Source organism: Carica papaya, chromosome 8 (assembly GCF_054855325.1).
Source record: "Carica papaya isolate Zhongbai chromosome 8, ASM5485532v1, whole genome shotgun sequence".
In the NCBI taxonomy this organism is placed as follows: Eukaryota; Viridiplantae; Streptophyta; class Magnoliopsida; order Brassicales; family Caricaceae; genus Carica; species Carica papaya.
Window position 1 is genome coordinate 9,482,095 of NC_142316.1, and position 23,423 is coordinate 9,505,517.

Sequence of the window (23,423 nt, forward strand, 5' to 3'; positions counted from 1 at the left end):
TTTATACTTTTTTTCCTTTTAACACTTTTTAAGCTAGCTACTATATAGTAAACCTGTTATAGAGATGCTCTTATTTACATTTCTTTAGGCCATTTGGCTTGTTAAAAATAAGAATATGTTTCAAATAAGGTGTGGAATGTAAGTGAGTCATCCAAGTTGGTTAGGTATAAAATAGTTTGGTAGATGAAGACCCTGAATAATGATCTTATTAGATTACAAATTTTTAAGAGGTTGATTTATTTATATGATGTTAGAAAAGAGAAAAGAATCTTTAAGATAAAGATGGGAGTCGTAACGTACCTTCATAAGAATATATTATTATATTTTTGCATTATACATATATATATTTGAAAGATAAACTATGAATTGTATTGATATAGGCACCTATGGGGTACCACCCATGTACAAAATTTATAAATCAATTAATGTATTAAATCCTGCATAAAACAAAAAGGATAACCCCATAACAAGAATCAAGGGTCTATAACCATCTATTCTTAAAGATATCGACCAGTTACATCCTCAACCTTATCAAAAGTTCTATTTCTCTCTTTTCACACTATCGAAATGACAGAGAATGAAATTTCTCTCCCTCCTTTGCAAAACCTGTCGTCGCATCTAGAATCATTAGATTCTTATCCTTTCTTCGCTCCTCTTCTCCGTCGACCACCATTAGGATTTTTCTTCTACTATCAAGTTCTCTTTTAAGCTCCAAATTCTATACATGTATATTTTTACATTGGTTACTTTTTTGCATTTATATTGAATATATTTTTGGTCTAAAATTTCTTTTCAACAATTTAAAAAAATAAAGTCTTTTTTCACAATATCAAATTTGTCTAAGTTGCAATATTAATTTGATCTTTCTAATCTTTTAAAATATTGCCAACAGTTTATTAGATAATATTCTTAATTATGATCAAATCTCAAGATTTTAATATTTTGGATTAGTAAAAACTTTATAAACATCTATTATTTTTCATAATATTCTTGAAGAGTCGTTAAATTATATGCCCAATTTCTTTCAAATCTTGTAAGATCATTAGTAAGTAAAACTTTGAATTTAAGTGTATCATTACCTAATTGAACTTGAGTGCTCAACTCTTATCCTCTACGTAACTCTCTCATTTCATAATATAATACCATGTTCTTTATTTAAAAAGATTTAACCAAAATTCTTCCCTTTCATATATAACTTGAAAAGTTATCATATAAGTTTATGTACTATTTGACCACAACAAAAGAAATAATGAAAATATTTTAAACCAAAATATCTTATTTTTGACAAAAAAAACAGTATTGATATAAAATTTTTGGTGTATACACAAAATAATTAATGGTGTAAACCAACAATTTATTTGTCTCCTATTCTTCTCCAATCAAACTAAACCGTGTATCTAATGTGATTTGCCCATTAATTGTGTATGCGAGTAATTAGTTTCATTATTTATTCACCCAAAACAACAACAACAAAAACGACAATCCTACAGTGTCGTATTAGTGATTAATTGCATTTGCATGCGGGCTAACAAGTGTCCCACCTCGAGCTCTACCATTCACCCACCAAACTCCGCGACGCACACTTTGTCTCAACCTGAACGCCAGCTTCGGCTCGCCACTCCATTTCATAATTTGTCTCCTTATAATTTGCCATGACACTACCACGTGCAATTATACAGGTGTCGCGTGTGATGAACACAAGGCATGCAAATATTAACTTCCGAACAAACATCTTTTGGATTTTCTCACCATATATATCTAACATGCAGACAAATATGTGTATATACATATATTAATATGTGTATATATATAATATATGTATATCCCATGAGGAAGATGTGGAGTCTCGACGACGGTACACTCGTCAACCTGCATGTTGAACCCATTTAATCATCTGATACGTAGCAAAAATCAAACGCTTTCCTCCTTTCCACTTGCTATAAGTACGGGAACACTCTCTTTAAAAATCATCAAAGAGAAAATAAAAAGAAAAACAAGAAAATGGGATTCAAGAAAAGGTCTCCTCTTCTACTGGTTCTGCTCTTTCTCTTCCTCTCTTCCGGACTGCTGCATTGCTTTGCGCAGTCATTGGATGAAGCGGAAGAGTTAGAGGGGTTGGAGAACGGTTCTTGGGCTGATGAGTTAGAAGATGATGAGAAGGAGTTGATGACATGGAACCAGCAGGACCCAGCTCGTCGTCAATACCAACAATGTCAGCAACGTTGTCAGAGGCAACCACAAGGTCCAAGACAACAACAATGTCAGCAAGCGTGCCAGCAGCAATTCGAACGCCGGCGACAGCAACGCCAGCAATGCCAGCAGCAATGCCAAGGGAGAAGACCACAGGAAAGACAACAGTGTCAGCAAAGGTGCCAACGACAGATAAGACAACAGCAACCGGAGTACTCTTTACCTGGGGAAAATCAAGGAGGAAGAAGTAATCCTTACTACTTTGATTTACAAAGCTTTCTCTACAGATTCCAGTCACAAGCAGGACACTTCAGGGTTCTACCAAGGCTTACTGATGTTCGTCCTCAACTGTTTGAATCTCTTAGAAACTATCGGTTAGCTGTTTTGGTAGCACATCCTCAGACATTTGTCCAGCCTCACTACCGTGATGCATCATCCGTTTTGATTGTTACACAAGGTAATTATTATTTCGTTATTTAGATGTTGATCCATATTGGGATTTTCACTTATGTCTAGGTAATATTTGTTTAGTAAATATATGTATTTTCTTAAAAAAATTAAAATGTTTAATGGCAGGAAAAGGAACTGTTTCTCTTGTATGCCAAGAAGGAAGCGTTTCGTTCAACGTGCAGCGGGGAGAGGTGCTTAGAGTACCTGCAGGAGCTCTTGTGCACATTAGTAACCCAGACGATAACCAAGAGCTCCACATAGCTCAGCTAACCCAACCCGTTTTCACTCCTGGTCAATTTAAGGTAAACTATTATCATTATTATTACTATCTACATAATAAAAATTTATAATTGTATCAGATATATGATAAATCATTTTCAACCAATCCATTTAACTCTTAAACTGTACTTGTTGTAACAGGAATATTTTCTCACTGAAAATGCCCAAAGTCAAATGTCTGTGTTGAGTGGCTTTAGTCAAGAAGTCCTTGAGAGTTCTCAGAAGGTACAAGTATATATATTATGTATAACTTAATGTATATATAATCATGTTGAACGCTCAGGAGTTAATTAATTATTAATCTTGGTGTGTGAGTAGACACCAGTGCAGGAGATACATAGGGTTCTCCGGGGTCAAACCCAGAGACAACAAATAATCCACAGGGCCTCGCCAGAACATCTCAGGCAACTGAGTCAACAAGCATCTTCTACTCCAACACAAGAAACGAAGGAAATAATCAGACCAATTAATCTTCTAGGCCAGCAGCCTGTTTACTCGAACAACTGGGGCCAGTTCTATGAAGCTCGTCCCGCTCAACACAGGCAGCTGCAAGATCTCGACGTTTCTATCAGCATCGCACAAATGAAACAAGTAAAAAAATAAGAACTTGACTTTGTAGTTCACACAACTAACTTATGATGATCTTCTTGTAAAATGTTCTAACTGATCATCTGATGTGTTAATGTTTCAGGGATCAGTATTTGTGCCTCACTATAATTCAAAGGCCAGCATATTTGTGCTTGTCACAAGAGGACGAGCGCGCTTTGAAATGATATGCCCACATGTCTCCATTCAGAGCCAAGGTAGAGAAGAATACAGTGAAGAAGGAGGACAACAGATGCACAGAATCGTAGCCGAGGTTTCAGCTGGTGAAGTCTTCCTTATACCCTCAGGCCATGCCGTAGCACTGATCGCCCACGAAGATACAGAAGCAATCGGGTTCGGGGTCAGAGCACAGAACAACGAAAGAAACTTCCTAGCAGGTAATACATACATATATATATATATATATACACATATGCATGCAGAAATCTTCCCAGCAGGTAATACATACATATATATATATATATATGCATGCAGAAATACGTTCATTGAGTAGCAACTTCAATCACTATACCAACTATTTCTTTAAGCTATATATATATATATATATTGATTTCCTTACAAATAAAGAAGAATGACTTTGATATGTTTGATTTATGAAGGGCAAAACAACATCATTAACAAATTGGAGGACGCAGCAAAAGCTTTGACCTTTGGGCAGCAACACGTAGAATCGGTGAAGAGGATATTTAGGAGCAACCCCGATGAGTCTTTCTTTGTGCGTAGGCAGCGGCAGGGGCAGCAGGGAGGAGGAGGAGGTCGCCAGCGGCTTTGGTCAATTTTGGACTTGACTGAGTAATCCATGAGAGACAAACATATGTACGTAAATGTATATGTATAAGGGGGTTTGTCAAACTTCCTGTAATGGGTAAGGCTATGGAGAGTGTGTGGGAAAGCTGTATGTATGGTTTGGAGTAAGTGAGTTTTGTAAGCGACGAGAGAGCTCCTGCTTTCTACTGTTAATAAATCAATAATTATCTCTTTAGTTTTATTCCATATGGAAATCTCCCATTTCTTATGGTTTTTTACTTCCTGTGCTACCACCTTGATCAAGATAAATTTGAATTCGAGTTGATTTGTGGATTGAGTTTTTATTAGATCATTCGAGTCCGAGTCGATTGGAATTCAGATTTTATTCACAGAGAATTCGAATTCTATGCATAATTTACACACAGATTTTTCTCTAAAAGCATATATGAGAATGTAGATCACGTGATCGTTAATGATGAAATGAAAAGTCCTCTACTTTCTCACATATAATAAGAGGATCTTGTGCTTCCTCATTCTTCAGATGGAGGGACAGGGACGCCAAGCTTATCTGCAGAAACATAAATAAAATGCAAATCAAGGCTATAACCAAAGTATTAGAATTTGATACTAACGTAATTAATCTGGGTATGTGTATATCTATATATATTTGCTATGAACATTAACAAAGTAATACTAAGATTAACAATAATACTTTGTGTTACCAGCAAGATCTTTATTCAAACAATCGGTGTCACACTTTGTTTCGCAAAAACTATAGCTAGATTCCTCGCTCGATTCACAATTTTGAAGACAAGTTTTTAAGCATGTGGCATACTCGTCGTTGTCATTCGATTCATTAGCTTGTGTTTCTGAATTGGCTTGTGTTGTCTCCGGTAAATGAACAATAGCTACCGCAAGAACAACAAGACATATCCCAAAAAATGCAGCAACTTTCTTCGCCATCTTGATTGAGTTAATATTTGTTGTTATCTTTTCTTTACACTATTAGTTGGTATTGGGGCATCTAGCCTTTTTTAGAGGAGTAATATAAGGATTTTATACACACAATGTCTTCAACTTCTCAATCACAATACGAGTGATTAATCTTTAATCACGGAGATTACTCTTATTCCTATCCAATCAACCATTAGGTAGTTATATATAATCTCGTAATCCAAAATGAATTTTTTTTTTTGTCAATAGTAACCAAATTAGTGTTATTATGAGATATTAAATAATTCAAAAGGAATTATATAAATCAATTCAGTTCAAACTTCAATTTAATAATAATACATGTTGGGCCAATTGTGCATGTTCATATATATGCATATGTACGTTTATCTTTTTGACACTGTTTACCATTTTTTACCAAACTAAAAATCCATGCTCAAGGTAAATCTAATGTTTCAATCCATATTCTGATTATTAGACAAAATTACCATGAAAATTACAGTGAAGGTTCACCATATTTTTCAATTTATGATTAATATGGGTTAAGTGACGTAATGTTCGAATAAAATTAACCATCTTGTTTACTACGAATTTGTTGCATTTGTTAATTCTACCAACAATTTTCACACAAAAGTTAACCATGTTTCTGTCTACTACTAAAGTCCCACTCGTTGAAAATAAGAAATAATAATCCATCAAACTTCTAAAGGAAGTTGATCATTTAAACAAACTAGAAACAAATTCAAGTCTTTAAGTGAGAATAAGATCAATGGGCTCTAACAATGGATTCTTCATAGCAAAAAAGATGACATTTAGTACAGGAAGAAACGAGAGAGAAAGCTCTAATGAAGTTGAGAGAGAGTCTAAAATTATTAGGATTAACGTAGAAAATATAATTGTTAATTTATTAAGATTTTTCTAAGTACTTATTCATGTTAAGATGCATGTGTGCTTAGATAGGTACATGAATTTTAAGATGTAAGTACATATATCTATGGTTTACCATATATATGTTTCTTCTTTTCTATATAAATTTCTTTTATATTTTGAACACAATACAATAAGGAAAAACTAAGTTTTTGTATACTTTTTCCTTGCTAAATATATATCAAATGGTATAAGAAGATTTCATTCTTGAAAAACCTATGAAAAAGTAATCTTAAGTGTTTGCTTGAGAGCAACATAAGTATATTTACCAACAACTACCTAGGGAATGAAGAAAACTATCAAGTGTAGGTGATCAAAATGAAAGCCTATTTGAAGGCCCTGAATTTATGGGAAGTAGTATAAATGGTGGAGAACCAACTCCACATGGAGAAAATCCAAATATTGCATAATTTAAAAACTATAAATAGCAAAAGTCCAAAAAGCAAATAACTCTAACATATTTGCATTCAGTGTTATCAGAAATTATTTTCTTGCGAGCAATGACCTATGAAACTTCTAAAGAAATTTAGAAAAATTTAAAGGAGTATGAATGTAGTTATAGGGTAAAAAGAGTCAAACTTCTTATACTAAAAAAGAGGTTTGAGATGCACAAAATGAAGGAAAGTGAGACTGTCAAAAAGTATGTTGGATAGATGTTGGAGATTATAATAAAGTAAAATTATTTGTAGAGTCATTTGTAGAAAATAAAGTAGTTGAAAAATATTAATAAGCTTATAAGCAAGGTTCAAACCAAATATTTCAGCAATTGAGAAGTCATGTGATCTAATAAACCTCGTTGTTGCAGAACTTATCAATAAGCTACATCTACAAAAGTTAAAAAACAAGTCTCAGAGACAAGACTGTTGAAGGTATATTTCAAGTCATACAAAAAAAGAAGCATGAAAGGGAAGTTATACAAGAAAAATGGGCTAGAAAAGGGTAAAGCTACAAGTACCCCTAAAAGTTTCTTAAAGAATAAATGAATTTCCTCTTTGTAACATATGTTAAAGAATAAATCACTTGGACAAAGATTGTAGGTTTAAAGATATATTTAAGGTAGAATACAAGTATTGCAAAAAGTCAGGACATATAGAGAAAAATTGTTGGGCCAAGGAAAATCAAATAAGGAGAAAGGAATAGTAGCATACTAATACTATAAAGGAACAATAGGAGCAACAAACTAATTTATTATGGCTTCTTAGGTATTTCGCAACTCAAGCAAGCATGTTTGGTACATTAACAATGGTTGTATCAGTCACATGATGTATTATGAAGGCTTGTTCAACAACCTAGACAAGTCTGTCAACATTAAAGTTAGGCTTGGCAAGGGTTAAGTGGTAGAAGCACAAGGAAGGGGGTCAGTTGTTTATTTCAAGCAAGGTAACAAGTATATTCATAACGTGCTTTATATACCTAGTCTGGCTTAAAACTTGCTAAGTATTGTTCAAATGATTTCAAAAGGCTATTCTTTAACTTTTTTAAAGATCAAAGTTACAGTATATATGACTCAAACAAACATTTGGTTGCACATGTTCCTAAGATTGATAAAATCTTTCACTTTGAATTAGAATTCAGTAACAAATAATGTTTTTCATGGTAGTTTGATGATCGTCATTATGGCATAGAATATATGACCACTTTAATCTTATTTCTTTGAAGCAAATGCAGTCTTAAGGCTTGACAAGAGATTTGTGTTAGAAAATAAAGAAAATTTATCAGCCATTATTTCATAGTTACTGTAATTAAATTACTCAAAATTTGAATGGTATTAAATATAAATTATTTATAATTGTAGAAATGTTTATGATTGTAATTTATCATTTACTTGTATAAATAGGTATTTGTAATTTATTAAATAGAACATCAAATAAAAAACATATATTTCATAAAATACATTTCATTCTGATATGTTTCTTTTATTATTTTAAGCACTATTTGCACAGTTGTCTCTAATATTACCAACAAGTGATATTAAAGCTTCAACAATCAAGAATGATACAATATAATTTTTATAAAATATAACTTATGGCTTCTGGAAAAATAACCTAGCAGCAAATTGTTCCATTTTCTAGTGGAGAAAACTATGGATATTGGAGTATTAAAATGAAGGTTGTCCTATGTTAGATCTAGCTTATGGGAAGTAGTAGAAAATGGTATACGAAGAGTTTAGGGTAATACTAATACTTCAACTTGAATGACATAGATTGGCCAAAAAAGGATGCATAAGCGTTAGCCAAAATTCATCTTGCTGCCTCAAATACAATATTTTCACGTATAATGAATGCCACTTTAGGAAAAGAAGCATGGGATATCTTGAAGAATGAATTTAAAGGAACGAAAAAGATAAGAATAGTCAAGCTTCAATCATAAAGACATAAGTTTGAGAATTTAAAAATGAGAGATGGAGAAACCATCAAAGATTATTCTTCGAGAGTAACAGAGCTCATAAATCAACTAAAGACATATGGTGATAACATTATTGATCAACGAGTAGTGGAGAAAATATTGGTCAATTTTTCAGAAAAGTCTGAGATGGTGGTAACTATCGTAGAGGAATCAAAAGATCTATCGATGTTAACCATATCAAAACTTATTTGTTCTCTTTAAGTTCATGAAAATAGGATGTTAAGAAGACATGAAACATCTTTAGAATGAGCTTTTTAGTTGAAGCATAAACATTCATCCTCAAAAATAAATAAAAATAAAGGTCCGAGGCAATATAATTTGGGAGCAGCAAAGGAGACAAAAAAGATAAATTACCTTATCGTAAAATTTGTAAAAAAATAAAATCATGAAGAAAGGAGTTGCTGACATAAGGGAAAGTCACATTGTAGTTTTTACAAGAAATTTTGTCACATGGAACACCAATTCAAATTTAAAAGGCAACAAGCAAGCGTGTCAAAGATTATAGATGAAAAAGATTGACTGGTTTAAGTTTGTCAGAACACATCTAGACCGAAGGATGATTGGCTTATTGATAGTGGATGCACTCATCATATGACCAAGTGTTCGCATACATTTAATGAAATAGATATGTCAGTTAAGTTCCTATCAAAATGGGTAATTGGGCTATAGTAAAATATGAAGGCAAAGGTACTATTGCTGTACAGACAAAGAAAGACACAAGATTAATTAAAGATGTTCTACATATCCTAGATTTATATCAAAATTTACTTAGTGTTCCACAAATAACATAATGGGTATTCTCTTCAGTTTAAGGATGACTCTTTGTTCAATATTTGATCCAAAGGGAAACTCAATTGCTTGCATGAAAATGTAATAAAAAAATTTCCTATACAATGACAGTATGTTGAAAGGAAAAAATCAATGTATGTTCAGATGGACGAGATACCATGGTTATGACACAAGCACTTCGAACACAATAACTGTCAAAGTTTGAAACTACTTTCCCAGAAAAATATGGTGAAAGGTCTTTCTGCTATTTTAGAAACAAGTGGCATATGTGATGGTTGTCAACTGAAAAAAAATAACAAAGCAATCATTTCTAATGGGACAAGCATGAAGAGTATCAAAGCAACTCGAGTTAGTGCATATTGATGTATAGCCCTATGAAAACCCCTTCACTTGGCAATACAAGTATTTTATCTTATTTATTGATGATTATTCTCAGATCACATGGGTCTATTTCATGAAAGATCGGTTCGAGGTCTTCAAAATTTTCTACAAATTTAAGAGTTTTGTTAAAAAAGAAAGTTCCTACCAGCTTAAGAATCTTAGAAGTGATAATGAAAAGAGTATACATCCTTAGAATTTAACAAGTTTTATGATGAGAAAGGTATATAACATCAACTTACTGTTCTACATACTCCATAATAAAATTGTGTATCAGAAATGAAGAACAGAACTATGATGGATATGGCAAGATCGATGTTGAAGGATAGAGGTTTACCTAACAAGTTTTGGGCTGAAGTAATATATACATTGGTTTTATCTCTAAAATCGGCTATCTACAAAACCAGTTGAAGGATATATACCTATTGAAGCATCGTCTGGACATAAACTATTTGTTAGTAACTTAAAAGTATTTAAATGTATTTGTTACATTTATGTACCAATAAAAAAGCGACACAAGCTTGATGACAAAACAGCGAAAGAAATCTTCCTTAGCTATAGTTCTTAGTCAAAAGGATATAGTGTGCAACCCATACACTTGCAAAGTTCAAGTTAATAGAGATATTATATTTGATAAAAATGCTTCTTGAAATTGGGAGCATAATATTATTGAAAGCAAGTATGTCACAACTCAACCATTCCAACAAGGAAAAACTTTATCGCCAGCACTAATACCAGTCAATCAATTAGGTCAACATTCTCAAGAAGAGTCGAGTAGTAGCTCAGACGATATTGATTCTCCGATATATGAGTATGATAGTTTATCTGACACAACACCTAAGAAGTTTCAGAGATTGTTAGAATTATATATAGATACTCAACAAATTCTTGATTTTGATGCTAAAAAATATGAGTTTTATTGCTTTACAACTCATGAACCAAATTTCCATGAAGAAGCATCTCAACATGAAGAATGGAGAACTGCCATGAAGGAAGAAATTTGCATGATCGAGGAAAATCAGACGTGGGAACTATAAACCAAACCATCGAATAAAAGTGTTATTAGTGTGAAATAAATATTTAAGACAAAGTTTAATGCAGATGGATCAATTCAAAAGTAAAAAATTAGATTAGTCACTAAAGGACATTTACAACAATTTGGCATAGATTATAATGAGACTTTTCCCTCAGTATTAAGACAAGATACGATCAAAATCATTGTTGCTCTAACAACAAAAAAGATGCAAGATTTATCAACTTTATGTGAAGTTTGCCTTTCTTAATGGCTTTCTTCAAAAATAAATTTATGTTGAACAACCCCCAGGTTTCGAGATCAAAGGAAAATAAGACAGTTTTAAGACTGAAAAAGGCTTTGTATGGTCTTAAGTAGGCTATTCGAGCATGGTATAGTCGAATTAATATGTATTTTATTTAACAAGGATTTAGAAGAAGTCCAAATGAGGCTACTTTATACATAAATTCAGAAGAATCAAATATCGTTGTCCTCTCACTATATGTTGATGACCTTATTATTACGGAAAACAATCCATCTATGATAAAAGTATTCAACTAAGATATGATGAAGTAGTTTGAGTTGATTGATCTTGGCATGATGAATTACTTTCTTGGCATGGAGATTAATCAAACTAATGAAAAGATCTTTATATGTCAAAAAAAAAATATGTCAACAATATTTTAAGAAAGTTTAAAATGGAAAATTCCAAGCATGTTTCAACACCTTGGCTCAAAATGATAAATTTTCTAAAGAAGATGACTTTGGAGAAGCTAATACGAAGCAGTATAGAAGTATGATTGGTAGCTTATTGTACCTAACAGCCACAAGGCCAGACATGATGTAAACTGTAAGTATGTTATCCTTATTTATGCAAAAATCAACCCAAGTACATCTACAAATAGTTAAAAGAGTTTTTCACTACTTAAAAGGAACTTCAAACTACGGGATTTGGTACCATCATATTGAAAATTCAGAGTTGATTGGTTATTCAGACAATGATTTGACAAGATATTTGGATGATATGAAGAGTACTTTAGGCTATGTATTCTCACTTGAAAATGGTGTATTTTCTTGGCTTAATAAAAAATAAGATATTATGGCTCAATCAACAATCGAAGCTGAGTATATAGTAGTATGTGCTTCTGCAAATCAGAAAATTTGGCTAAGAAGAATTTTATCTGAAATGAGTGCAATTCAGAAACAACCCACCAAGATATTTTATGATAGCAAGTGAACAATAGCTATTACAAATAATCAAGTTCAACATAAAAAGACTAAACAAATCAAAATCAAATATCATTTCGTTTGAAAAGATGAAAGTGAAGGAAAAATCAGTCTAGTCCATTGCAGCTCAGAAGAATAACTAGCCGATATATTCACTAAAGCACTTCCAAAAATGAAGTTTGATTTCCTCATAAATAAACTCTGCGTTCAGAGGAATTTCTTCAAGAAGGAGTGTTAGAAAATAAAAAAAATTCTTCAGCCATCATTTCATAATTACTGTAATTAAATTATCTAAAATTTAAATGGTATAAAATATAAATTATTTATAACCACAGAAATATTTATGGTTGTAACTTATCATTTACTTGTATAAATAGGTGTTTGTAATTCATTAAATAGAACATCAAATAAAAATATATATTATATAAAACATATTTCATTATTCTCCATTTCTTTTGTTATTTTAAGCACTATTTGCACAATTGTCTCCAATATTACCAACAATATGCAAATCTTAATAGAAGAAAATCCTATATGTGTCATCTGTGAATAGAGAAAGTCTCATAAGCAACTATTCCCATCAAAGTCAACTTGGAGAGCAAAACAAAAGTGAGAGTTAGTTCACACATATGTACATAGCCCCATGGGCATTGAATCTTTCAACAAAACAAATTTTTTGTGCTCTTCATTGATGAGTTTAGGAGAATTATCTAAGTTTAAATCTTGAGAAGTAAAGCACAAGTTCTTAGTGTTTTTAAAATATTCAAGAATATGGTTAAAGGGCAAAATGGATGTTGATAAAATGTTATAAGGTTAGAAAATGAAAAAGAATACACTTCTCAGAAATTTCAAAAGTTATGTGCAAATCAAGGCATCATACACCAGTTGACCGTGAATTTTTTACCTCAACAAAATGGTATTTCAACGAGAAATAACATATTGGTGGTTACGGTAGGAAAGTGTTTGATGAATGATAAAAGTTGCCTAAAGAATATTGGCTAGAAGCTATGCATACTTCCAGTTTATCTGTTAAATAGATTGCCAACTAAAGTACTTAAAGGAAAAACTCCAATAAAAGCTTAGTCATACATGAAAACTTCAGCAAAACACTTAAAAAATTTTAGTTCTTTATGTTATGTACATGTGCATGTAGTAAAAAGGACCAAACTTAATCAATAGGCATAACCAAAGATCTACTTAAACTATATAATAGCCTTAAAAGATTATAAGATATATAACTTGAAATCAAGTTAGATTCAAGTTAATAAAGATGTCAAAGTTGATGAATATACTCATTGGAATTGGGGGCAAATAAAGACTGAAATAAATAGAGGAGGAGATTTGAAGTAGATACGAAACTTAGTTAATCTTGACACATTGCCAAAAGAGAATACTGATGCACTTTCAAACACCTCAACTAAGTAACCTGTACTCAAGAGAAAATCTTTGTCTGAAATCTATGAAAAAAGCACCTTTTTAAAGCTTGAACCTTCCTCTTATGAAGAGGAAGCAAAATATAAGGAATAAAAGTAAGTTCTGCAGAAGGAGACTTCTTTTATAAAAAAGAATGACACCTAGAGTTTGGTAAATAGACTTTAAAAATATCGTAAGTGTAAAGTGAGTTTCAAGACCAAATTAAATCCTAACATAACCAATCACAAGCATAAAGCAAGGCTGATAGTCAAAGGGTATTCTCAGTAACCTAGTGTGGACTTTGGAGATACCTTTGTGCCTAAGGTAAGACATAAAAATATAAGATTACTAGGCACAATTATAGGTCAACAAAGATGAAAATTTTTCATCTTCATGTAAAGTCTGCAGTTTTTAATTGAGAATTGTAGAAAGAATTATATATTGAACAACATAAGGGTTTTAATTTGAGGGTAAAAAGAATTATGTGTACAGACTTCATAAAGGTTATAACCTTAAGCAAACCCTAAGAGCATGGTATAGTAAGGTAGATGTTCATTTATCAATTATAGCTTTATTAGAAATGATAATGAGACTATTCTATACATTAAATTGAAAAATACATTGTTATTTCTATATAGATGATTTGTTGATTATAGGGAGCTATGGAGAACTTGTTGTAGATTTCAAACATGAATGCAAGTCGTAATTAAAATGTCATATTTGGGACTTATGACATATTTCTTGGGGATGGAAATTACTTAATCCTCATATGGTAAATTTGTTTCTCAAATGAAATATGCCAAAGAATTGTTAAAGAATTTTAAAATAGAAAGTAGTAAATCAATAGTTACTTCATTAGTTTTAAATAAATAAAAAAAATTGTCAAAAGAAGATAAAGGCAAAAGTGTTTGTTCCAAGTTGTATATAAGTTTGGTGGGATGTCTACTTTATCTCATAACTACAGGACCTAATTTTTTGTTTACTAAAAGTGTCATATTGAGATTCATACAAGATTTAGGTCAGAAGCATTTTGGTGCAGCAAAAAGGATCCTAAGATATGTTAAAAAAAATATTAATTGTGATATCAACTGTATGCAAGCAAATCATAGAATTCATGAAGGTTTTTTGAAGAGTGATTTAATAAGATGCCTTGATGATTTTAAAAGCACAAATGAATATCTAAAAAACAAGAGATAGCTATACAATCAACAGTAGAAGCAGAATACATACTTGTCAAGGCTGCTACTAATGAAGTCTCATGGTTAAGGAAGGTCTTAGAAGATTTACTACAACATAAAGCCAATCTAATAGTAATCAAGACTGATAATCAATGACTTCATACGTAGTAAATAATTCTATCAATCATGGTCAAACCAAGAATATTCAAGTAAAGTATCATGCTATCAAACAAGGGTAAAGGAAAGACAATTTTAGTTTGATTCATAGTTGTTCAGATGATTAACTTGCTGACATATTAACTAAGTCATTATAAAAGAGGGTTTGAGGAATTAATGGCTAAATTTGGCATATCCAATAAAACTCTTCAAAGAGGAGTATTAATGTATTAAGATTTTCTTTAGTACACATTTATATTAGGGTGCATATATGTTTAAATAACTACATGAGTTTTAAGGTGTATGTACAAACTAGACTAGACTAGACGGATAAGAATCATTTTACTCGGCACACATCTATTCTAAACTAAGAACTAGGCCAAAAATCCTTTTAGTTTAGTCCGAATAGAACAATCTGATTTGGTTTGGTTTTTCAATTTAGAGCGGAAAATAAAGACAGTTTTGAATATTTGCTATTTCTAGGTCAGAAAGAAATTAATTTTTGCATATACTTGTAGCAAATTAGATTTTTGATTTCTTGGGGCAAAAGTGAAAGAACCCACTTTATTATAAATCATGCATTCGGTTAGCGTAAGAAACAGTGTAGTAATAAAGTAAAGAAGAAGAGAGGGAGACAATGGAGTGCGTCTTTGGTCTCGTCGGCAATGGCTTCGCCGTGGTCGCGGCGGACACTTCGGCGGTGCACAGCATCCTTGTCCACAAATCGAACGAGGACAAGATCATGATCCTCGACTCCCACAAGCTCATAGCCGCTAGCGGCGAGCCCGGTGACAGGTAAATCCCTCTCCCCTTCTCCTTCTCTCTCATTTCATATACCGGCGTATATATACACCTATACTTATATTGTTATGTGTACAGAGTTCAGTTCACGGAATACATACAGAAGAATGTGGCTCTCTATCAGTTCCGAAACGGCATCCCTTTGACTACCGCGGCTGCTGCTAATTTCACTCGAGGGGAGCTCGCCACTGCTTTGAGGAAGGTAAAATTTTTTTTTTCGCTAATTTAACTTACTTTTTTCTATAATTTTTTATTTCCTTGAGTCTGTTGAATCTCAGGCTTTACTTCTTTCCCTTTTGTAAGAATTCTCAAGTTCTTTTCTTTTGGTCTCTGGCTCGTGCCGAAATGGTGTTACTGATGATTTCAATTGGTTCTGGAAATGATGCTGAGAATTCATTTTTATATTCATCAAATTGACTTTGATCAAGTACATGTCCGCCGAGGGCGGAAGAACTCTATAGGTTCTTTGAAAGCCAGTTAATGCTATTCAATTTGGTTGGCCATGTTTGGGACAAATGAACTATTTTCTAAGAATCTGTTCGAAATTCATACTTACTTTAATTACAAAAAGATGGAAACTTTTGTTTTTAAAGAATGAATCCCCAAATCAATTTCTACCGAAAAAGAAATAGTACATTTTAAGTTCCATCAAAATGTAATAATGGATTTCCAAGTTAGTCTCCCAAAATAGTTTCAATTTTATATGCTATCCCCGAAGGACATAAAAAGAATCCATTTGTTTCAAACATGGCCTAAGTCATTTTATATGGAGAAGGTTGCTTCAAAATCATTGTCCTAATAATGACCCAACCCTTGTGTTAACATGTGACTTCATTGTGCTGTATAAACGTCATTTCAACTTTCTAACGGTATTTGTGATACCCCCTTGCACTTGTTGGTTAATCATCTTGTAAAGTGGAAATGGTCCTAAAATTTAATACCTGAAAAGACCTCTAAAGGTTTGTGGAATGAGTATGGGAAGTCAAAGATGTAGCTCGTATGTGGAAACCACTCTCCTTTCTTCAAGTCTCCAAAACTAAGTGTCTAATATCTAGAGACAATACATCTTCAAATTATTTTTCTCATTGAACCATACCCAAAAAGCAGATGCACTTGTATCTCCTCATGGATAAATTATGTATGCACTTTTTATCTCCTCATGGATAGACTCTATAGTGAGGAGGAAGATTATATTAGAGCTTGGCTTCATTTCACTTAATACTTACTAACGTCAAGTTGAGAGGATATAAATTGACTCTTGAGTCAAAGAAAAGTTGGTTAACATCTGGAGCTATCTAGATCAAGGAAGGGAATGCAGATACAAAGTTCTTTAGTGGCCTTGCTAGTGATAACATAAGATGCAATTTTTACGGCAAAAATGGAGGTGAATTGGACATTCCTCTGAGTGCAATGACTGGCATGAGAGAAGCTATGAAAAGTTATTTTGAGAACCTCTACAAGTAACTAGTTGATTGGTGCCCTTCCTAGGATGGCTTGGATTTTGGATCCGTGGCATATTGGGGGAGACATTGGATTGAGAGGTCTTTCATTGAGGTTGAGATCCTTATGCTTTTAAAGTTGTAAAGGCAATAAAGCTCTAGAGCCTACTGGATCTCCATGGTGTTTCTTCAAAAGCATTGAGAGTTTATGAGAACTTTAATCTTTGCTGTTGGAATTCCTTGAGAATGTAATTTTTGTCTCTAGTTTCAACTGGACCTTTTTGCTTCTCACTCAAATGTTGAGGATGTGAGCAAGATTGGGATTTTAGGTTCATTACCATTGTCAATTGTGTCTATAAACTTTTTTGCTAAGGTGCTTGCTAAAAGTCTTGATCAAGTTATAGGGAGTGTGGTGGGGGAATTTTAACATGCATTTCTGGAGGGTATGCTGATTCTGGGTGCAGCTTTATTGTTAATTAGGTTGTCAGCTCCATGATGTAGAGGGTTATGAGGGGTCTTATTTGGAAGTTTGGTATGGAGAAAGTTTATGAACATATCTCTTGGGAGCTTCTTCTTTATATGTAGAGGACCCTGGTCTAAAGAGAGGGGTTCTCTTCAGTTTTACCTTGTAGCTCTTCTAATTCCTTTTCAGGGAGGGGTTCTTGTTAATGGAGGCCCCTCAAGATATTTTCATAATCCTAGAGGTTTTAGACGGCAGGACCCTCTCTCTCACATTTTTTTATTATAGTTATGGAGGCCATCAATATACTAATTGCCAGAGCAAGGGAGCAATAGTTGATTAAGGGTTTAACAGTTGATTCAATCTTTAGTGTTGGAGGAGGATGCATTGGAAATGGCACTTTTTTTTGTGACTACATGCTATTTTTATATAGGTCTAACTTTAAACTCCTTAATGTTACATGTATTCTTCTTCTCGTCCAAGTAAATTCATGCTTGAAGATCAATATGAGAAAGGCAAGGCTTTCTACCAAGAAGATAGAAATTTGAAGATCAATATCAGATTAGCCTTTTAGAGGCTACCAGGATTATAGAATAGCTGCTACCAAGAAGGTAGGAGCAGTTTGTTACAATAGATAATTGCCTTAGAAAAATTCAAACTTTCCTGGAAACTGAAAAGTTCAACGCACTACTAATTTTAGTTAACATACTATTTATTGACACAACACATATTACATTAAATATTGAAAAGGAAATATTTCTCAAAGAAAAAAAAAATGACTGAGATATATGAGTAGGTCCTATCCGTGCTATGAGAAAATCTCTTGTAAACTTTGCCTTCAAATTCTGCACTATGACGTGGTTTTATAACAGCTATCTTTGTAGTTAAGTTTCTCACTTTTTGCTGTCATTCCCATCAGTTTTATTGGTCCACATATCTGTAAATGCTATCTAGTGTTTGTCCCGCTATCTTCATTTGATTGAAAATGTAAACATGTAGTGGCTGGTTACTCAAACCTTGGCATTGACACATGCTAGTTCATACCTCAGAGCAACCCAGTTCAACTAAGCTCACAAGTAAAACTATATATAAGATGTTTCATTAAATAAAAAACAAAAAACTACATGTAAATGTGAAGGAAACCAAATAAAAGATGAACATTAGGACAGTACGGTTTTACTTTTGGCTGTGTGGTCTTCTTGTAATTAAAATATTGTGATCTTTTTGTGACAGTTCAGTCGTTTGATTTTTTGATATATTACATGAGATCGTTAATTTTTTAGAGAACATCTGCACGTCTAAACTTCTAAATGCGAACAAGTGAATGTTCAAGGATAAACAAATTAAAATTACAGGAAGAATACCAAAATATTGTAAGATAATAGTTTTAAAAACTGATGATTTTATATATTGTAAGAAGATCAAATCATAGGACTTAGTTATCAAAAAACAAACTAGAGGGTTTGAATTGCAATAAAGTCAAATCACAGAGAATAAAAATGTAACTTATTACAAAAACTATATAAATGAACATAAGCATGCACTGTTTTTCTCTTGCAAAATCTCATGCACATTTGGAATGAAAAGAGTAGAGCAAGGTCCTCACAGCTTTTTCTTGACTAGTGGGAGGCTTGCAAGTGAATAGAAATTGAGTTTCGCAGGGAGCTGCGAAACTGTAGTTTATCCTGAAAATAATATATATGAGAACTAAGCATGAATTTTTTGTTGGATACCGCAAAATATCATGTACAATTGGAACGAAAAGAGTGCAGAAGGTACTCTGACCTTTTGCCTGACTAGTACGGAGGCATCCAAATGAATAGAAATTTAAGTGGCTGATATTTGAAGGCTTGAAGTGAACCGAGTAACACGCAGACTACCTAATTTTACTTGCAATTCGTTTTTCTACTGTTATTAATTACAAAATTCTTGTTTGTTTCTACCTTTTATCTGTTCACCTAACTACTTGGCATGGGACCTACTAGTTATACTCACATAAATATCTTTTATAATTAGCATACAAATGCAAGATATCTGATTGCAACATCTGGTTTTTCAGAATCCATACTTTGTGAACATTCTTATGGCTGGCTATGACAAGGGGACTGGTCTTTCTCTCTACTACATTGATTATATTGCTACCCTTCACAAGGTTGACAAGGCAGCATTCGGTTATGGCTCCTATTTTTCGCTCTCCATGATGGATAGACACTACCACAGCGGCATGTCACTAGAAGAAGCAATCGATTTAGTTGACAAATGCATAATGGAGATTCGGTCTAGGTTAGTTGTGGCACCACCAAACTTTGTGATCAAGATTGTCGATAAAGATGGAGCAAGAGAATATGCCTGGCGGGAATCTGTCAAAGATGTCCCAGCTCCTGCAATCTGAGGTTTCTTTTGGAATTTTACTTTTTTTCTTCCAAGGGTTGTCTGATTTACTTGAACAAGACCAATATTAAACATTATATTCAGCAGCTCAAAACCAGGTCAGCTGCACTTCTTTTCTTTTGATAAACTACATCACCTGCACTTACCTTTAACTTTTTTTATTTGTTGAATTTTCCATTTGATTTAGAAAGTGAATGCTATATCTATCTGCAGCTGTAACATTTTACCATGCTAAAGTTTTACCTATGAGTATATTCTTTTCTTTTATTTTGGATAAAAATATAAATATTTTATTAATTAGGTAACACATATGCATCAATCGTAATACATCCTCTTAACAAGAACACATATGCATCAATCATAGTACATACTTTGTGAACCTTTGTGTCTGTTTAATGTGACTGTAGAAATGTAATTATTTAAGGTCTTCACGAAGGAAAAATGGAATATTTTAGTGTTAAAACAGGTGAAGAGTTTAAAGATTGCTCAAAAATCGAAGTGGTAAAAGAATAAGGCTAGAATTCGGAAGAAGAGAAATGTGAGTTTAGTTAGTTATAAGATTAGGTTTCTTCAGAGGAAGTGGGTAAGGCGACAAGAAGATAGGAGCAAGAAGACAGGATTAGTTGCATAGAGATAATTGGAATTGGGACAAGATTAGGTCAAAATTTTAGGAATTATGGTGACTCTTGGGGGTAGAGGGTAAAATGGTTTAAAAAAGATATAAAAAAGTTAATATTTTCATTAAGTCACGGAGATTAGATGGAGTGTGGGTATGTTGGCCTTGCTGGAAGCTGAGGAAAGTAATAAAGTTTCTTCAGAAGATCTTAATTTTCTCTTGTAAACTGAGGCAAATGTTGGATGTCGTTCTAATGCTTCCGAGGTACAGAATCTATTGAAGCATGGAAGGCCGGAAGATATATGTTGAAGATTGATTTTGGGAGCTTATGTTACAATTGAATGGTCTGTCTTAGATCAAATAATGAGGAAAATGAATTTTAACAAAAAATAGAAAAAGTGGAATTTTCGATGAGAAAGGATTCATGCAAGGTGATCATACATCACCCTTTCTGTTTGACTTAATAGGAGAAGGTTTAGCTTGTGTTTTTCACAAGGCTCTAGCATTAAGTTTAGTTTTGGGTATTTTTTAAGGAGTAATAACCATAGGTTATATCCGTGGCAGTTTGTTAATGATAACTTGATCTCTTGTAATGTTAAAGGTTGATGAAATATTAGTTATAAAAAGAATTTTTCAAATAGTTTGAGCTAGCTTTGAAACTTAAAATTAACTATGAAAAATAACTTAATTTGGATGGTGTTAATGATGGGTGGATTAAAGAATCTGTTAGGAGTAACAAATATCAAGTGTACTTTCTCTCTTACACGTAATCAAGGAACGCATTGGGTGTTAATTTGAAATAAATTACTGCATGACAGTCAATGTTTTGAAAAAAACAAAGAAAATATTATTATTGTGGAAAGTGAATGATCTCTCAGTTAGGGCAAGAGTTTAGCTAGATACACATTAATGATTTTACTTGTCTTTTTCACGTCTCTACTTAAATTATCAATGGGCATAACAAAAAACATGGAGAACATTATTAATAATTTTTTTGTGGAGTAGTTTAGAAGCTTCTAGGAAGATTCATTTTGATGCAGGGGAGGTGGTTTTTCTCCCAAAAAGAGTTGGAAGCTTGGGGCTAGGTAGTCGTAGTGACATAAAGAAGGGATCAAATATCCGGTGGGCTCCATCTCTTACACGTATCTAAGAATACCTTAAAGCTACGTGGCAATCGATGTTTGAAAAAATCATTGCAGAAGGCAAAACACCTCTCAATTGGAGCAAGACTGACCTTGGTTAAATAGACATTAGTGATGTTGCATGTTTCTTGGATGTCTCTGCTTAAATTGTTAATGGGCATAATAAAAAACATGAAGCATTATTAAGAATTCCTTGTAAGGAGCTTAAAGGCTTTTAAGAGGATTCATTTTGTCTTGTGAGAGACAAGTTATCTCCTAAAAAGAGATGGAAGCCTGGTGGTGGGTAGTTGGAGAGATACCGAAGAACTTTTTTATTTGGAGATATTAGTTCTGGATACTGGAAAGGTGAGTATCAGAGATATTCGATTGAGAAGATCCATTTTCTATTGAGCTTCATGTATTGAAAAAGTTTCTTAATGAAATTGGATAGGCAGCCTTAAACAAGGATATACTTTAAAGACAAACTGGTGTAGGTTCATGGGTTAAATAGCATGTAAGTTATAAAAGGTAGGTAGGTAGGGTAAAGTGCCTAATATGCTCAACAGAGGGATGGCTAAAGTGGATTAGTTTGTGGTTTTGAGGCACCTCCAAAGGTGCATGTATTTATGTGATGATCATTTAGAGGCGTTTCTATTATTAACTATTTGCACAAGTGTCATTGTAGATTTAGATATGTGAAGTTTTGTGGTAATGATAGGGGGGGGGGAGACAATTGCGAGCGGGTATGTAAAAGTGTGACTTAATATGTCTCAGTTACTAGGGGTGGTTTTGTAATCTTCAGGGCAGGGAAGGAGAAGAAGAAGAAGAAGAAGAAGAAGAAAATTAGATATATTATTTTTGACAGTCTGTTGGTTTGAAAGAAAATAATTAGTTGAATGTTTATCAAGAGAACATAATTGATGTATGTTAGCTTTTGGCGGTTGAGGATAATTCCTTGGTACTTTGAAAAATGTTAAAAATTAGTTCATGTCACTACGACCATTAACACCTTAAATCATATACCACCAAGTTTAATTGGTTGGCCAAATCTGAATTAAAGAATGTCAGATTAATCTGAAACCATCTTGTGTTTTTTTTTTTTTTTTTTGAATAATAATCATTAGGCAATAAAAATTAGATATTTTACGTGGTATTGGGAACAGATTATATAATTTCTTTCCATGAAATATAGTAAAATAATAATTATTAATTTAACTGGGTGTTTTCTGTTATAATTTGCTTTTATCATCATTCTATATGATACTAAGATATTTAAATTCCAAGTATTAAAAGAAAATCCAGCTTTAAACAAATAAAAGTCAAAAAAAAAGAAAATCATCAAAGAAATCTTCCACGTTCAAAAACCCTAAAAATTCAAGATTTTTGTGTGTGTATGTTTTGACTTTTGAAGAGGAGGTTGAATTTACTTTCCCTTTTTCGCTATAAACGCAGTCCGAAGACTCAAGTTTTAAGGAGTGCACGTGGACTCTCCTTTTTCATCTTTTCAGATTTTTGTATTTTCAACAACTATAAATATTATTGATTTTTTACACGTATGCTTTTTGAAAATTATTTCTCTCTTTCTTCATCAGCCTTTCGAGTTTTACACTCCTTCCGGATAACCAAGAATTCAAACTATTGACTAAAATATATAATTGAATTTACTGCTCCTGTCTGCATTGACTAAACATTAATTAGATGCAGTTTTCTTTTTTTTTTTAAAAAAAAAAAAAAAAAAAAAAAAAAAACTATATATACCTTAAGAGTTATGTAGAATCATATTGGAAGTATATTTTTTAATATCTATTTTCAATCTAAATTATAAATCCATATCAGTTGTCCAAAATAGTGATTATTTTAAGTCATAAATGAGTCTCTATAATTCT

General features: G+C 32.7%; 2 protein-coding genes across 2 annotated transcripts; both read left to right on the forward strand.

Moving 5' to 3' along the window:
* The first annotated feature begins 1,953 nt into the window (after positions 1-1,953).
* On the forward strand, positions 1,954-4,518 carry LOC110814519 (provicilin-like). Its single transcript, XM_022041992.2, has 6 exons — positions 1,954-2,647; positions 2,767-2,942; positions 3,061-3,144; positions 3,238-3,510; positions 3,611-3,902; positions 4,125-4,518. Exons 1-6 carry the CDS (start codon positions 2,002-2,004, stop codon positions 4,319-4,321), a joined length of 1,668 nt encoding a protein of 555 aa, XP_021897684.2. The 5' UTR covers positions 1,954-2,001; the 3' UTR covers positions 4,322-4,518.
* Positions 4,519-15,207: 10,689 nt separating this feature from the next.
* LOC110814500 (proteasome subunit beta type-2-A) lies at positions 15,208-20,067 on the forward strand. The gene is made up of 3 exons (XM_022041975.2): positions 15,208-15,504; positions 15,589-15,712; positions 19,469-20,067. Exons 1-3 carry the CDS (start codon positions 15,347-15,349, stop codon positions 19,799-19,801), a joined length of 615 nt encoding a protein of 204 aa, XP_021897667.1. The 5' UTR covers positions 15,208-15,346; the 3' UTR covers positions 19,802-20,067.
* Positions 20,068-23,423: the final 3,356 nt, after the last annotated feature.